Genomic DNA, 19,012 nt, shown 5'->3' with positions numbered 1-19,012 from the left:
CAGAAGAGACATGTAAGACACCACCTTACATCTTGTCTGATGACATCCAATTGATATGGCAACCAACTACCAGTGCACCGCATGCATGGCATGCAATGTGCAATTTCTATGATGACCACATGGAGTCAGAGTTATACCAGAAAAATACAACATGCTAATCAACAAACATTAGAGCGTCACAGCGGCATGCAAAATATGAGGAATTTGCAAGTGTTAACCCTTTTTAATATTAATCCAACAAGGCCTTTGAAGTGTGTGCTTGTATGCCATGCATCTACAGTTCTACATATATCTACAGTTTACTGGCGTTTGCTCTTTACTGGTGTAATGTCTGTGTCCTACAATATTACAATTGGTGCAATTATAATAGACATTGAATCAATAGAACGGGTTGATCTGATACCTTTCTATGGAAAAAAAGTCTAGCACAGCATCTTGAGTAGCTTTGGCTGCATTCATCCCTCCATCTTTCCTCTCCTCCTGTCCTTGACAAAAGAGAGGAGGCACTTTACAGTAATGGAGACAGCAAACAAGAGCGAGTCCGTTGGCAGTCTAAAAATGCATCCTAGACAGTCTAATTTCACTGCAAATATCTATCATTTAATAGAGAATTCTTAGCATCTTAAATGCTTTACGCTAAGGAGATGTCCTTTATCAGAGCAGAATAACAGAGATAACTGCATTATGACTAATAGAGAGAGTGACTATGTGTATCCAGCAGGGTGCATCCTCTCCTAAAGGCCCATACAACATCCTCATGGCAGGTTCCCTCTCTCGCTGAGGCCGACTGCCACACTCTCCACATTTCCTAGCAACCGTAGAACCCTGCCTCAATCACTACGGTTCCCGGGAGGAAAGGATGGGGGGGGGGACCAGAGAAGTCTGATGGACATACTGAGATCATATTTCAAAATCAGTGATATTACAGAATGAGAAGTGAGGAGAGTGATTACCCCAATTATGCTGGTTTGTCTTATGGCTACCCTTTGGTTACCCTCTCTAGATCCCCCACCCAGCGGCCATTACATTTGATGGTGCCATCATCTCGGTGCTGTCCCTGTGACTCATGGTGGGCCTCTGTGCTTTATTACTTATCTCTTCCAGGGAGTCTGAGGTGTCCTTTCTCATGATGTATGGTTTCTACCTTCGATCCCCTGCTGTGACGTCACCGTGACCTTACATCCCTCCTGTGGTTGTCAGGGAAGTGTCGCTAAGCCACAAGGCTGACAGCGTTTGGTTCCATACCATCCGGCTTGTATTACCTTGGTGGGTGCAGAGGCTATGTACAACGAGAGGAAGGTGAGACTATATGCAAATGTTAATTACTTTCAAGTCCTGGCCCTTGCTGGAGTATTGTATAAAACCAAACAAAGGATTATGTACCCCCTCTTGCTGTTATTTCAACTACAACTAATTAGTGTTTTATGAAAGAATCTCATAATGATGTAATGCAGGTTTCTCTTCATGAAGGTTAAGTCATGTTAATCATGTAGATTGAAATGTTGTCAACGGTTCTTAGAAAGGACATGCTCTGTAATGATTACACATCTACCAGGGCTAGGAGGTCAATCCGTATCAATTCTATTCAATTTAATCATCAAGGTAAAGAGATTCTCCGGTACTTTCGTATACTTTGTATACTTTTGTATACCAGTAATTCTGAAAGTAGCACTCACGAGCCAAAAGTGGTCCTCGAAAATTGCGTACTACGTCACATACTGTATGTGCAGATATGTGCACCACGTCATTGCTCTCTCGCTAGCGCAAATTGCTTGGGGGTTGGCCCACGTGGGAGAAAATGTAGGGAAAAGGGTGCCAGTAAACAGGAAACAGTAAACAGTCGGTTTTCAGTAAACAGTTGCTTTCAAGCTAGGGATTTCGTGGCTAATTGAGGTAAGACAGTATTTCTGCTCTTAGATTATGCATGTATGAACTACACATTGACACATCCAGCCCAAAGCGGGAGGTTTAAAAAATACTTACCAGTCGCCAATGTTCCAGAGCATGTTTTTAATTGAAACACTCGTGATTTATTTGATTAGTTAAGATACATTAGTCATTATAGTGTGCTTCCCGAACCTGACATAGAGCATGTACCGTTTAATAACCCCTTACGGCACATGATGGCACTCTGTCATCTCCACCATCAAAACTTTTACGCTCAGCAATGGAAATGCTGGCTCTTGTTGCCGCGGCAACCATTTCATTCCCCTCTCCTCCTTAACCCTTTCTCCCTAGCGCTTCCTTTCACCTTCTGTCCTTCACCCTCCCAGTGTTCTATCACTTGTAAATGTCCTTTCACTCCATCTGTTACTCGCTCTCCACATCCCATCCCGCTCTCTCCCTCTTTCTCACACGATACTAGATCTTCAACCCTATTTACTCATGTTATTATAACCATAAACTGGTATGACATCCACACCTATACCTCATCTATCATCAAACCTATTATGTCTACATGCATCTACTGCTATCTACTGTATATCCCACCTTGACTCACCCTCAGCTCTGAGCAAAAAACTGTTTTGCAAATATCAACAAATATTTTGTAAAGGATTAACCGTCATAGCAACAGTCATAAGTTCTTAGGTGTGAATTTGTTTTATTCTTCTCTCCGTATTACCAGTAAAACAGACATCTGCAACAGTATTTTATTTGTTTAATTAACCTTTATTTAACTAGGCAAGTCAGTTAAGAACACATTTTTATTTACAATGACGGCCTAGGAACAGTGGGTTAACTGCCTTGTTCATAACGACAGATTTTGACCTTGTCAGGTCGGGGATTTGATCTAACAACCTTTCAGTTACTGGCCCAACACTCTAATCACTAGGCTACCTGCCACCCCCAGGATATTACACACCCAACTGTTATCTTTGTCTGAATCCTTTCTCTATGTATGTGTTTCTGCATTTAGTGTGTGTGCATGTGTGTGATTTGATCCTCTCTCTCCCTGCAGGAATGTTGTGGTTGTCGGTGTCCATGGAGTTCATGTATGTTGGGCTGCTGTGTATCAGCTGTGTGCTGCTGTCTCTTCAGTTGTGTCTGGATGCCTTTTGGACCTAACAGATCTGGGGACAGCTCCTCAATGCCTACTCTGCAGTCTTCACTATATTAGGAGGTACACACTATGTATAGACACTGCATCACCTGTCCTGGAGCATCATCCAGCCAAATTCTCTCCCAATTCCTATCCAGTGTTAAGTGCTTGTGTGGGTGTATATAGTATACAGTATGTGTGATGTAAGCAACCTCAAAACATCTGCCATTTTGCCCAATGCTCATGTACTAAATTGAGCAAATTCACGTTCTCTTAATTCATCTAATACATGTATGTTTGATATTTTATTGTATGAGAAAATTATTTTAACAGTACTATAAAGAATTACTTCTCTTTACTGCCTAAAACCTTTCTCCATATACCTCTTTCACTCACACTGTTGCTAGGTAACAGTTAATTGTTAAAAAGTAGGTACTTGTATTCTAGTGCATTCTGGGATTGTGGGGGTGAGATGTAGTGGAAGTGCGGACAGGCATTGTGAGAAAGAGAAAATAAGGCAACACGTATTGGGGGAGGAAGAAAAAAAGGCATATTCTATATTAATAAAGAGAGTCTGAGACCGACATGTGTTTACAGGATAAGCTAAGAGTTGACATTGAAAAAGCAGCCTGCATTATGGACTTAGAGAGATAGTATCTTCACCGCTGTCATCTGTCCTCCTTACCTCTCGTCCCATTTATATTTTCTCTTACCCTTTCTCGCGCTCCTCTCATTCTCCATAATCCAGTGGACTCTCATCCATAACTCACAGGTCTCCCTCCATTTTATTCCATCCCTGCCCCCCCATCCTAATAACTCAAGGTGACACACAATATATGGGGGCCTTGGAGAGAGAGGGAAAGAGCAATAAGGAGCGAGAGAAAGAGAGAAAAATAGGGCAAGAGAGAGGGCAAGAGAGAGCTTTGCCAGTTAGATGGGGTTAAATTAGAGTCCCTGAAAGCTTGGCCTTCAAACAAGCCCTGAATGGGGATTTGCTCTGACTGGATCATTGGCCTCTGCCCTGGCCTCCCAGCCTGTCTACCTCTGTGTTCCCTCTCCTATATTAACCTCTCTAATCTCTCCCCCTCACTCTCCACCCCTCTACCTTTCTCCTGTCACCTCTGCCTCCCAGACGTCTGAGGGCTTCAAAAAAGTCCTGCTTTTCTCTTGCGCCTTTTTTCTCATGCCTCGCCCCCGCTATCAATCATTTAATAAGTCTTGCTTTCCAACTTGACTGAAAGATTTATAAGAGGGGGAGAGAGAGACATGCTAGAGGAAGCTGATACATGGGGAGATGAGTGTCATGGTGGTTGTAGGTCTGAACAAGAATGGAGGGATGTGTAAACTGACAGACAGAGGGACAGAGATACTGAGAATCATGAGTAAGGTGTACATTCACAGGCATGTGCTTTTGCTCCAAAATAATTATTTGGCTATCCTCATAGGATAACCTTTTTTGGTTCCAGGTAGAACTCTTTGGGGTTCTATGTAGAACCCTCTATGAAAGGGTTCTACGTGGAACTCAAAAAGGTTCTACCTGTAACCAAAAGGGTTCTACCCGGAACCAAAAAGGGTTCTTCAAAGGGTTCTCATATGGGGACAGTTGAATAACCCTTCTAGGTTCTAGATAGCACCTTTTTTTCTAAGAGTGTATGTCTCCCATGTACATTCACACAACTATTTCCTAACCATAGTATAATAGAATAATGTCCCTGACAGACTGTTTAGGTTGACTCCATTGGTCCTACTGGGCCCGGGCAAAATTACATCTTGAGGTTAGTACATGGGAGACAATCTCTATATGAATAGAGCACAGTAACCTAGCTACAGATTCTCTGGGCTCACACCATGGAGGGCTGCGTGTCTCTCACAGAAAGTAAGGGCACCATGTGGTATTTAAATGTATTAAAATGGAGGAGCGCAGGGTTCCAGAGCCGGTCACAGACTACTAGATCTGGTTGAGCACAGGAGCAACCAGAGCCCTGGGCCTGGACTGTGGTGTTGTGGTCTGTAAGGTGCTGTGGAGCGCCAGCAGTGTGGGTCGCAGTGGAAACCCAGCCGCCCTGCAACTCAAGGTACCATGTGGCCCTGCTTCCTGGGCTGCCACCTCTCACCCACGGTCCAAGCTCCTTCCACCTCTGCCGAGCTGAGCTCCCAGACAGAGAGAGAGAGGGAGAGGAGAGGGAGGAGGAGGGGGAGACAGAGTGAGAGATTGGGTGTAAGGGAGACAGGGAGACTGCAGCCCTGTCCAGTAGACTGAGCAGACAGACTCAGTATGTCTTGCCAGTAAAAGCGATTGAACGTGAGAGACATACACAAGCAGGGAGCAAGGCGGAACTTTACTGGAACATAAATATATCAGGGAAATGGAAAACGAAAGATTGAGGGGGTACAGGGGAGATGACAAATCTTCAAAATGACAGGAGGGAGAGAAAGAAAGAGAGGGAGGGAGGGGTACAGAGCACACAAGGGCAGAGAAAGGAAGAGAGGGCGGGAGGGGTACAGAGCACACAAGGGCAGAGAAAGGAAGAGAGAGAGGGAGGGGTACAGAGCACACAAGGGCAGAGAAAGGAAGAGAGAGAGGGAGGGGTACAGAGCACACAAGGGCAGAGAAAGGAAGAGAGAGAGGGAGGGGTACAGAGCACACAAGGGCAGAGAAAGGAAGAGAGAGAGGGAGGGAGGGGTACAGAGCACACAAGGGCAGAGAAAGGAAGAGAGGGAGGGAGGGGTACAGAGCACACAAGGGCAGAGAAAGGAAGACTCATCCCCAAATTCGTGAGATTGGCATTTTTTTAATTAATACTCAACACGTAATTTTTGTTCATCATGTACAAAGAGAAATAAGTCATATTTTAGCACTTATCATTGAAGATATCAGTATTATCCTTATTAGAGGTACCATGATGATTTTTTTGTGCAAATATCCAATGACTTTATTCATTTGTTATTGTGGTTAATTGAATCATTTCCATACAAAAAAAATGAAGGAATGAGTTTAAATGTTTTCTCCAATATTCATATTTACACAATCTGTACAATTCTTTATTTGTATATAATTTTCTGTTTGTATAATGGTGTAAAAATGGTGTAACATTTCAAAGAAAGGGCCACAAAAGGAGAAAATAATGGCCTACAATAATATGTATACAGTTGATACTGTTCATGTTACATTTCACCTACTCATGGTAAATTCAATCAGGATATTCAGCTTCGGTAAAGAAAGATCACAAACCTTGCCCTAAAACGCAGGCTGTCTGTACACACTCTCAGCAATGAATATTTTTTATAAAATAAATTTTGCAACAACCCCTTAACCAATGTTACCCACATTACTATAACATTTGTCATGTTATGTATCTTAATCATGAAGACAAAAGAAAACCAAACCGTTGTACATGTTATATGCTCAAATAAACACGCTCCCACAACTGATCAACCATTCAAGCATACACACAAAAACACACACAGTGCACCACTTTCATTCAATCTACAAGAAATGAGAGCGCAACAAAAAATGCATAAAGTTGCAATGTTAATCCTTCCAAAACCCATCAATATTCATAAGATGAACTTTTTCTTTAATTTGTCCAAAGCACTCAAGTGAGAATAGGCCTGTAACCAATCACTGTGTTCTCAATGTAATCATTGTAATACTATTACTATCAACGTTTATATTGTTATACAAATTAAATAGTTCAAAAACTGTAAGTCCTTTTCATCAATAGGAAAAATATTATAATAAAAACACAATGAAACCAGTGTTGTTTATTCAACTTTGAAATAAAGGAATAAACCAGTGTTGTAGATGTAGTGATGTTTGTTATCATATTAGATAGTGTTCCAGCTGGAGTATCCACCCAATAGCATCGGCCTGTTCTACAGTCCACTACCATGGCAGAGCATTTCCTTGCTTTGGCTGATGTGACATTGCATTTTGCTTCATTTAAACAAATGTGTATGTGTACTGACATGCTTGTGCACCGAGTGTGACTGGGACCACAAGGCCTTGGGGAAATAAACACTGCTTGCTGTTTCTCACTTGCTGCACTTGCTGGCCGTAGAGTAGTTGTGGTAAAGGGTATGACAGCCTGTATAAAGCAGTATAAATTTATTCCACCCTGTCCAATCAGTGAAAAAAACGGTTAAGACCAGGGTGCCATTTTCAAGAAGAGTTCCTGACCATCCTTATCACAATGTAGGCCCGTACATTTAAAGGGATTCTTCCATTCAAGACTAATCAACACACCAGTAGATTCCAACACAAACACTCCAAGGGATCATGCAGTTTATTGCGATGAGTAAAATCAACATGAGGAGTTGCATAAAAAATATGCAGACCCAAACAGAGTGCAGTGAAAACACATCTTTCAATTTCAATTTTCAATAAAAACCCTCTAGACATGAATGCATTTGAATGAGAAATGCCAAGCTAAAATGATTTCTCCCAAAAAGTTGGAAAATAAACTCATTGAAAGTTACTGAAAGCAATAATGCTCAGACAAAAACTAGCAGATAAATAAAAAATGGCTTAGACAACATATACATCTCGTCACACATGCATACCAAACAGTTTGACACACAGTGGAGATTTGATCAAGGATAAATACATCACAAAGGATATCATTTCTTCTCTGACAAGAACCCAAATGAACATAATGATGTCAACTCCTTGCCTTGAATGACTTGACTCACCCTTCATTTCTAACCATCTGCACATTATGTTTAGGTGACATGGATGAGAAACATTTCATCATTCTATAAAGGGTTGCAAAACTGCATTTCCATTTCAGATGGATCCTTCAATGTGATGAAGCGAACCACTTCCCTTTGACCCCATCTGCACCACCATCCTCTGTTATTATGAGAGCAACACTGGGACATGTCCAATATGTTGTGCCCAGTGCTGCTGACACGTATCACTGAAGATATCAGTATTATCCTTATTAAAGATACACAGAATGAGGAGGAAGAGCCAGTCCTGCGTAGTGTAGCTCTATCAACACCAGTGCAGTCGGCATCAGATCCCAGTTGAATAAAGGGCAACATAACACAAATGATCTTGCAGTCAATTACTTAATTAATGAGGATTGCTTAAATGAAGGATCACAATATACAGTCTCTATATGTAAAAGCCATCTACTGGTATGTATACATGTAATACTGTATTACATAAATGTATAGATAATTGTGTGTATCCCGTAAAGCATGAAGAGTAGCCTATCTTAAAAGAGAATCTAACACAATTCAAGGGAAACTTAGCAAAGACTCGTATACTAAACTTTCCCCCTTATCACCAAACGTCTACACTAAATGATCCTCAATTTCCAACACTTTACTGAAAATAAGAAAAAGCATATTCTTAAAATAATAATAATATTTATTGGTGAACTTTTATAATTAAGTAAATATGAGATTAAAAGCAAATAAAAGGTTCAATCATATCACTTATCATTATTAATCATATTTGTCTTAACTATATTTTGCATATTTTTGTTTTTGTATTTTTATGTTTTTATGACCATTTTGTTTATTTCTTAAATTGTTGTAAAACATATTGAACTTTACATCCTGACTTGTCTGCCTACTGTACAAAGGGAAAATAGTTTTAAAATATATTTACAGGGAAAAAGAGAACATACTAACGCTGACATTGATTGATAATAACTCTATTTTCTTTCTCACTCTCTCTTAGTTCTTCCTCTTCTTTTCCGTTGCTTCTTCAAACTTTCTGATACTGGACGACCATCCAAAACATGTGCATATACAAAGTCCAAAGATACCCATCCATTTGTGAAGTAATTCATGGGGGGTGTTGACTCAGTTTGATTTAAGGCTAACTTGATGGGTTTCATCTTAATAGTATGGAGAGAGAAGTCGGTACTGAATAAATGAATAGATTATCAGCAGGTCTAGGAAAACAGCTGTTGTCACTCAATCATTTCCCCTCCATCTTCCACCTCCATATTACAGAGGTGCAGTCTGATCGTATTGGAAGTAGGAATGACTCAGCGCAATCTACTCCCTCAGCACCTTCAATCTCCATTCAGCACTGAAACACAATTTCCTGCAGCCCTTGAACTCATGACACCTCATACTAATTGAAGACAAACCTTTCAATAACTGAAAGGCTCGTACGCTGTACAATATCTTGTGTCATCAGTCAGTTTCATATGATAAGGCATGTATTTCTGAAAGTCTGAACCCAGGGGGGGTGGAGGTTAGGGGGGGTGGAGGTTCAGTGCAATATAGAGGTCTCAGGTTAAAAGTAGTGTCAACATCTGTCAAAGCATACAGCGTGAGCGTTCTCAAGATATCCTCCGTCTAACTGCCTCAGTCTGAGGAGGAATGTCCCTTTTAGAGACATCCTCACAACTTACATTCAGCCTTTAATCAATACCATTACCATTACCACCATTACCATCTTCTTTGGGCAACAACATCTTTTAAGAGGATTTGAGTTAAATTTAGAATTACAGAGCATACGCCTATAATACACATTAAACACTCTGACTGACGTGAAGTAAAACTGCATTCACAATGCTTCTTCAATGTGTCTCATAAGCCTGTATGGACCTTCCTAACGTCAGAGAGTGAACGCAACGGGTTTTACGAGATAAGTGGTGTGTTAAAAAGTGAGCCTAGGAGGCTGCTGGCTGTTTTCTAAGAACCTGAATCCAAAAGGGTTGATCAAATGCTTGTTAGATGAGGCACAGCAGTCTGACAGTATATGTGGTGTTCTTTAGTATGGATGTGTGACAGGTTTATGAAGCACTTCCGATGGTATTGTAATGTCTGTGTAATAATGTCCACATCAAGTTAAGTGTTAGTTATCAAACATGTTATTGTCTTGAAACACACCACAGTCTCTCAGTCTCACATCTGTAAATAATGACTTGGTTTCAGAGTAGCACGTTTTTCCTTCAAGACAAGTGGATATTGCACACATCTTAACACCTTGTTCATTACGTATCCTGCCGTTACATCACGCCCTGCTGAGCTCTCTGGGGTACACATCATCTGGAGTCCTTTAAGGCTCGTCCTTCCGTCAGTATCTTCAGCTTTATGACAAGACACGTCTTTCACAGTTGTTGACCAACAAAAGTTCAGAAACAGGGTGTGAAATCTCTTGAAACTTCAAACAAAGAAGAACCGTTCAGTACTGTGCAAATGATGTCTTCCAGATCTTTCCATAACAATTTTAAAAAGTAGCAAATGAATGAATGAGCATGGACTGTATATCATTAAAACAAAAACAAGAGACCTAATGACTTTTCACTCAGTCCTTCAGGCTTGTTAGTTGAATTAGATAACAAGCTTCCTGCCACCATCGGGCAGACAAAGAAATAACAACAAATATTAAACAGTATTGAAATATTAAAGGAACATAAAACAAACTTAATGTCATAAGCACTTCATAATATCACTTTTGTTAATCACAATGTTAATAACATTATTGTTGTTTTACCCTGTTATTTCAGTAAGAATATCTTTTTTTCATTTATAATTGAATTATCATAGTAAACAAGAGTCAAAGACAGTTGTTTGGGTGTAAGGGAGCAGACCAACTCACCTAGAAAAAAAGGTGCTATCTAGAACCTTAAAGGGTTCTTCGGCTGTCCCCATAAAATAACTCTTTGAAGAATCGTTTTTGGTTACAGGTACAACCCTTAAGGTTCCAGGTAGAACCCTTTTGGGTTCCATGTAGAACCTGTTCTACAGAGGGTTCTAAATGTAACCATAAATGATTCTACCTGGAAACAAAAAGGGTTCTCCTATGGGGACAGCCACATAACCCTTTTGGAACCCTTTTCTCTAAGAGTGTAGAGGCAAAAAGAGGGAGAGTTAGTGCAGGGGGTAAACACGGCCATCGTCTTCCAACAAACTCATTTTCGGTCTTAGAGCTATCATAAACATGAGTCATGACAACATCTCCTTTCTCTAATAACACTTGACCAGATGGACACTTCACTACTAACTCACATTCCCTTTTCATAATCACTCTGTAGGTGTGACTCTAAGCCATTTGGCTCAAACTTGCAATATCACATTGAGGTGTCACTTTTGTGTTCTTTTTGAGTGTGTTGATGGCAACGGCCAAATAAATAATAGAGTTAACATAACCCTACCCACGTGTCACCTCTTGAATTCATTGTTTTATAACAAAATAACAGGGCATGAATGTCCCCATCTTTCCTTCTAACTCACCCTGCTCTCTTCTGTCGAATCTTTTCACCATTCTGTCGTTCATCTTCTCTTCCCTGACTGTTCTCCTTCCTTGTTAAAAGTGTTGCGGTTGCAATGTGGACAGTGGTGCCTCATCATCCCTGACTTCCCGGGACTAATGCCATCCCTCTCTCCCTCCATGCCTCCCCACCCAGTCTCCTCTCTCACACGTCTGACTCTATGCTGGAGAGTTTCTCGTACACGTGCCCGTTGCTGCCATTGAACGGGCGCTGTATTGGCCCCACACCCAGCGTGGAGCCGTGGAGATTCCCTCCCAGACACAGCTCCATAGGGAACCTGGGGGCCACGGTGGACATGACCCCAGCAGTGGCAGTCGCTGGCAAGAAAGACGTCACACCCACGGAGCCCCGGAAGTCACTTCGGCTGTTTTTGGGGGGCATCTGCTGCTGCTGCTGTTGCTTTTTCATGTAGTATTGTTTGGCGCCATGCAAGAGACACTGGTCGTCACCAAAGGTTGGAATAAAGGGGTTTTGGTTGACCCTGTCCGGGTAGAGAGATTTGGATAAGGAGTAGGTTCCTCCTCCACCTCCCTCCATCATGGCTCTTTCTCTGTCCCTCATGTCCCTCTCCCCCACTGAGCGGCGGTGAAGGCCCTCACCACCACGGAACAAGCCGAATGGCGAACCTGCTTCTTTGGCCATCTCACCACCGTAGAACAGAGGGTCTCTGTCTCGCTCCTTCTCCCTCTCTGAGCCTCCATGTCTCTCAAATATGTGGGCGAAGGGGCTAACACCCTCCATGTAGCGCTCCTTCTCTTTTAAGCTAACGCTTCTGGGGGGAGGCAACATCCCGCCCATTCCTACACCCCCCATGCTCCCACCGCCCCCTCCTAGATCCCCCATGACCCCCCTGACTCCGACTGCCTCCTCTTTCTGAAGGTCTACGAAGGTGTCGCACGAGTGTTGCCGTCGGAGGGGCTTTCCAAAGCCGGCAGACTTCCTACGCTGGGCTTGAGATTGAGGCTGGGCGCCTCCACTTAACCCCACAGCCCCCATGCCTCCGCCTTTCCCACCCCCCATCTGTTCCAAGAGGTGGTTGTTGTCCTCACTGATGTCGTACAGGTTGCCTGTCTTTTTGCAGCCCTCGCAGCGCATGCAGGTGGCAGAGCTGGGACGGCTGTTCCCTCCACCCCCCGAGGATCCACAACTAACCCCTCCACCGTACCCGCCTCCCCTCTCCCCCACCCCACTGCCATGCATCAACATCTGCTTGCCCCCTCCTCCGCTGGCACGGCAGTTTCGACACTCCCAGTCTCCTCCTGCCAACCCCGCCCCTGATGTGCCTCCCCCACTCTTAGACTCTGATTTCTTGGGTTTATTTTGTTTCAGGAAGTCGTCCACTGACACCAAACTGGTACAGTTCCCCCCGCCCCCTCCACCCCCCCCTCCAGGACCGTCTGTCAGATCCACATGTTCCCATTGGGGGACACCATCTTTGGGGCGGAACTGATCCAAATAGAAATCCCTCACACTCTCTTTGTCACGGAACAGGTAGGATGTGCTCCCTGCATTGCCGCCTCCTCCTCTCTTGCGTTCGGAGGCCAGTAGGGGAGGGGAGGAGGAGCGGTGGCCGTGGTAGTGGTGGTAGCCTGTGTGGTAGGGCTTTCTCCGGTAGCCCAGCTCAATCTCATCCAGCTCTCGTCTCGACTTGGCCGAGGCGGGCCTCTTTTTCAGGCTGTCGCGATACTGCTTACGCTTTTTAGCATTGCCCTCCAGGTTCCCGTAGGTGACCGTGTGAGTGGAGATGTCTGAAACGTCTGAACGGATGTTTCCGTCATCCTCTCTGCCCCCTCCCCCACAGTACCTGTCGTGCCCAGGGATGTAACCTGAGCTGGAGGCCCCTCCCTTGAAGGAGAACTTTCCGTACAGGTCTGAAAGTCCCGATTTGAAGCCCGGCCCAGAGGGTGGGTTCTGACTGGCAATCAGGTCAAACTTACTCATGTTCCTGTGGGTCAGGGCAGAGCGTGGCTGGGTGGTAAAGATGGGTGCCACTCCTCCACCTAAACTGTCACAGTCAAACATGCCCCCTTCCAGAGAGCTGTTGCTGCCCAGGCTGTGGGGTCTGTTAAGTGGTGGGCCGCTGAGCCCCAGGGCAGAGCCTCCGTGGTGGTGCAGGTAGTGGTCCTGGTACAGGTTGCTGTCCTTCAGGTGGAGGTTCCCGAACGTCCTCTCCACCTCGTTGATGTAGTCGCTGAACATGTTATCCTCCGGCAAGTACGGAGGCTTGCAGTCCGAGTGACCTGCCAGGCTGCGGCGGTGCTCGGAGATGTCGTAGACGGATGACTCACGGCGGATGAAGTCCAGGGCGCTGTGAGGCGAGCCGTTAACCCCGGACAGGGAGGCCATGTTCTTAGCGGTTCGGAGCAGACGCAGGATGTTGGATTGGGTGTTGTTCATGGTGACCGATGGAGAGTCGAGAGCTGAGCTGCTCTTCTCCTCGATCTGAACCCCGTGGATGCAGCTGTAGATGCCCTGTGAGTGAAGAGGGTCATTAAGCAGCATTAGAGGGGGTAAGGGAGAGTCACAAGCAGAATAAAGGAGAACTAAAAATAGGGCTTCTAAGAGTAGACTGAGGCGAATGAGAGAGACTGATAAATAACACAGGCATGTACATAGCCTATGCAACTGTTGAACATTAGACCATGGAACATGCACTACACATAATATCTACGCTACTGGTCAAAAGTTTTAGAACACCTACTCATTCAAGGGTTTTTCTTAATATTTACTATTTTCCACATTGTAGAATAATAGCGAAGACATCAAATCTATGAAATAGCACATATGGAATCATGTAGTAACCAAAAAAGTGTTAAACAAATCAAAATATATTTTATATTTGAGGTTCTTCAGATAGCCACCCTTTGCCTTGATGACAGCTTGGCACACTCTTGCCATTCTCTCAACCAGCTTCACCTGGAATGCTTTTCCAACAGTCTTGAAGGAGTTCCCACATATGCTGAGCACTTGTTGGCTGCTTTTTCTTCACTCTGCAGTCCATCTAATCCCAAACCATCTCAATTTGCTTGAGGTTGGGTGATTGTGGAGGCCAGGTCATCTGATACAGCACTCCATCACTCTCCTTCTTGGTAAAATAGCCCTTACACATCCTGGAGGTGTGTTGGATCATTGTCCTGTTTAAAAACAAATGATAGTCCCACTAAGCCCAAACCAGATGGGATGGCATATCGCTGCAGAATGCTGTGGTAGCCATGATGGTTAAATGTGCCTTGAATTCTAAATAAATCACAGAAAGTGTCATCAGTAAAGCACCCCCACACCATAACACCTCCTCCTCCATGCTTCACTGTGGGAACCACACATGCGAAGATCATCCGTTCACCCACACTGCGTCTGACAAAGACACGGAGGTTGGAACCAAAAATCTAAAATTTGCACTCCAGACCAAAGGACAGATTTCCACCGGTCTAATGTCCATTGCTCGTGTTTCTTGGCCCAAGCAAGTCTCTTCTTCTTATTGGTGTCCTTTAGTAGTGGTTTCTTTACAGCAATTAAACCATGAAGGCCTGATTCACACAGTCTCCTCTGAACAGTTGATGTTGAGATGTGTCTGTTACTTGAACTCTGTGAAGCATTTATTTGGGCTGGAATCTCTGAGGCTAGTAACTCTAATGAACATATCCTCTGCAGCAGTGGTAACTCTGGGTATTCCATTCCTGTGGCTGTCCTCATGAGAACCAGTTTCATAATAGTGCTTGATGGTTTTTGCGACCACACTTGAAGAAACTTTCAAAGTTCTTGAAATGTCCCGTATTGACTGACCTTCTTGTCTTAAAGTAATGATGTACTGTCATTTCTCTTTGCTTATTTGAGCTGTTCTTGCCATAACATGGACTTGGTCTTTTACCAAATAGGGCTATCATCTGTATACCACTCCTACCTTGTCACAACACAACTGATTGGCTCAAACACATTAAGAAGGAAAGAAATTCCACAAATTAACTTTTAAGAAGGCACACCTGATAATTGAAATGCCTTCCAGGTGACTACCTCATGAAGCTGGGTGAGAGAATGCCAAGCGTGTGCAAAGCTGTCATCAAGGCAAAGGGTGGCTATTTGAAGAATCTCAAATATAAAATATATTTTGATTTGTTTAACACTTTTTTGGTTACTACATGATTCCATGTGTGTTATTTCATAGTTGTGAGGTCTTCACTATTATTCTACAATGTAGAAAATAGTAAAAATAAAGAAAACCCCTTGAATGAGTAGGTTTTCTAAAACTTTGGACCGGTAGTGTAAACAGAGATAAGTAAAGTGTCCACTTCTAGTCTGGATTTGACTCCTTGTTTACTGTTTCTCCAAGAATCTGTATTTTAATGATAAAATACAGATTCACATGGACTGAATGTAATAAATCTAATGTATTTCTACTGTATGTGGGTATATGAGACAGGAGAGCAGGAGAAAGTAGGAGAGAGGAGAGGATGGGAAGATGATTGATAATGACAGAGATGCAGTAAAGCCCTGTGGGTCTCAGCGGTCAATACATTCAATCAATGTGATTAGAATTCAGCTGAACAATACCCCGTGGCAGTTAATAAATACCCCCGGCATCGACTGTAGACCGCCATGCAATAACATAAAACTCCAGAGAGAGGATGAGGCCATGAAACACTGACATAATGATGACAGAAAGACAAACCGTGCAATTTGCATCCTGTGATGTACAATACGATATTCAAATACAAATGGATGGAGAGTAGGGTAAACAAGGTGTGACAGATGGATGAGTGGGATCAAATCAATCTGACCCAATGATTTTTAAAACATTTTGTCTGGGAAATGACAGCAGAGGTAATAGGACCCTTTGGCCGCCATTAAAGGTCAAAGGTGTATTGGTCAATGGAAATGATTCCTTAACAGGGTCATTTCCATGTCTTCTGTCCTCTCTCTCAGCCTTGATGCCATAACAACTATGATGCCAACCTTGTTCCCTGTCAACTCTTTCATCACGTTTAACATCTCCCCCTTTCAACTGTTAGTCATTGGTTGTCTCTGTGGTACTGTATCTCTTACTCCTCCTTCTGCCTCTTTGCTTCATCAATGTGCCCTCCATTGCTCCGTGTTAATGTGGCCATGAGCCTGCCATACCACTATTCTCCCCAGTGGTGTGTAATAAAAACATTGACCAAGAAGAAATATAAAATAATGTATTTTTTGTCTCTCTGTGTTTTCATACTTTTCCATCAATTGGCAAGAGGCTGAATGTATCTCATCAGAGAAAGCATCCGGGCGAGCGAAACAGCGCCCCTCTGTATGTGTATGTGTAGGTCATCTACAGTATCTGATGCTGTCTGGTCATAAAGAGTATGACATTGTTGCCGCCCTTAGCATTGAATGCAATGGAAGCCAGCGAGCATTTTCCTCCCTTGATAAAAAATAAAACATATAAAATAATAGCCAATCAGGGTTGAGTGAGCTCAACTGTGAATGGTCCTGGGGCACCAAAACAAAGTGTCAAGGGAAGCCAGTTTGGATTTGGCTTCACTCCTGTCACATCTTATCAAGAGAAATACGTCATTGACAGAAACAACTTGAATTGTTGCATCTCGTTGTGTTGTTGTCCTCCGGTGGCTAGCTAGCAAGCTAAAATTGTCCCTTTTCTAAACTAGCCATGGATGGAGATAGGGATTTGGACTTGTGGTTTTACTTAATCTCCGTACTAGCCAATGAATATACAGTGATTCTGATCCAACCATAAATTCATACATTGTTGTGCCCCTGAACTGAGGATGGAAGTTCAATATGTAGCTAGACGTAGTAGGCTAATGTTAACTAGCTAACGTTGCCCATGAAAGGAAGTTGGGCTAGCGAGCAAGCATTTTAGCCAGGTAGCCTAGGACAACAAAAACTACAAGTGTGTACTGTAAGTCATAGACTGTTTCGTCAATATGAAAGAGAGGAGGGTGGCATTGGCGTTTCTCTACACACACAAATCTGAATTGTGGACAGCCACATCATATTTAGCTTCTGTTGGTTGGACTAAATATTTTTGGTATCTTTTAGTTGTCACTGTATTAGACTAAGCACAGGTGATTTGATGGTGTTGAAATGTTGAAGTTGAAATGGTGCTGGAATAGTGGAGGCAGCTCCTGTTTTCTTTGTGACTTGCAGTAACTCTCTGTGGTTCTAAATCAACAGTTGTTTAGCAGTTTGACCATGCTGCAGGTCATGTAGCTTTTTGTTACATTCAATATGTTTTGTGGACTTCACCGGACAGATGTTGCTCTCTGGTTTTGTGATGAAACAAAGGTGCGGTTGAAATTATTCTGTCACCGTGTCTTATTATTGTCTCGGTTTAGGCCTATATCACAGTGGCAAGGCATATGAACTAACAAGTTATAGAGCAAATGCAATTATCACAACACATAGGTTGTAATATGCCTTTTTTTTCTGGCTTGGCTTCCCTAGTGATTTTACCCACAAACCGCTACTGACTCTCCCATATTCTCTGTGACATGCTGTCCTTGTGTTTACTCAAACCTCAACCCTTGGCAATGTTAGATGACATCATGTGTGCTCTGTTTGAGCTGTTAGCAGAGATGAATCAACAAAACAACAGAATGCCTTAGCATCATCAATGGTGCTCCATACTCAACTGAGATACTCCACATGCCCACATAAAGTAAACATTCACAGACTGTCTCTGGGGTTATTTGGGCAGTGACGTGTGAATGGTAATAGCTCTGGCCTGAATGTTAGAAATGTAAAGTCATGGAGGCACCTACAATCTATAACTGATTACAGAGTGTACATGTGGTTTCAAATTCAACGATTCGCTAGCTGCCCTGTCCTTGAATAGCCTATATGTGACTTTATGCAAATAATACTACCATTTGATCATTTGAAGATGCAGCAATTAGGTTTAATATATTTACAGTACTTATCTAAACTCTTAGCTAAAGTCATTAGATGGTTTCTTAAATCAATGTAATGAATTTGTTTGTGAATTAGTTACAGTGTTGCAGGTGTAAGAGGAATACCTTTGCTAACGAAGCCCTGCTTACTGTTTTTCACCAGCGCAGAGGGGGGAAACTGTAACCAACAAGGGCTTGGACACTAGACTCCGATCAGGCATGACAGATTTCTCATTCTTACAGTGCTGAGCTTAAATGTTAATTGCGGTAATAATAATAACGTTTATTGGATTATGCTGTTAAATTAAGAAACAGGATCAATCCAGTGGCACAGGGAAAAATTCAAACTAAATGAGAATGAACCAATGTGAAGCCTTACCCCAGGAGTGTGAAAAGATAATAAACCATAATTTCCCTCATTGTTCTCACATCGGTAACAATGATTCGTTTTTTTATTGCGCCCCAAATTATGGCGTGCCGTGTAAGGGCACGGGGACGAAGACCAAACAAACACGTACACAAAACACAGGGTTGAAACCCAAACAAAAGAGCGAGGAGTACCTGTAATAAATACACACGCGCACAATGATTATCACATGGGACGAGACTTGTAATCATCTGCGCAATGCACAAGGGCACGAAAGCCCAAAACACACAGCACAGGAACTCACACACAGCACAGGAACTCACACACACCAACGGACATTGGAACAATAATGGACAGCCCAATGGAAACAAAAGGGTACATACATACAAATACTAATCAGTGGGAATAGAGGACAGGTGTGAGTGATGAAAGTTCCGGAGGGTTCCTTGACAATTGTTGTTTAATTATCCCTTGAAAATCT

At 43.0% G+C, this 19,012-nt stretch overlaps 1 protein-coding gene across 1 annotated transcript in view; it reads right to left on the bottom strand.

Annotated features, from left to right (window-relative positions):
- Positions 1-5,816: 5,816 nt before the first annotated feature.
- The window catches only part of LOC139565525 (glutamate receptor ionotropic, NMDA 2B-like), a 102,798-nt gene continuing 89,602 nt past the window's right edge, over positions 5,817-19,012 (bottom strand). Inside the window, exon 16 of the mRNA XM_071385937.1 lies at positions 5,817-13,755. Coding sequence (XP_071242038.1) covers positions 11,428-13,755 — 2,328 coding nt within the window. The 3' untranslated portion in view covers positions 5,817-11,427. The remainder of the gene's footprint in view (positions 13,756-19,012) is intronic.

This window comes from Salvelinus alpinus, chromosome 36, assembly GCF_045679555.1.
Source record: "Salvelinus alpinus chromosome 36, SLU_Salpinus.1, whole genome shotgun sequence".
Taxonomy (NCBI): domain Eukaryota; kingdom Metazoa; phylum Chordata; class Actinopteri; order Salmoniformes; family Salmonidae; genus Salvelinus; species Salvelinus alpinus.
Note: the sequence above shows the minus strand (reverse complement) of the source record. Positions and strands in the feature narration are given on the sequence as shown.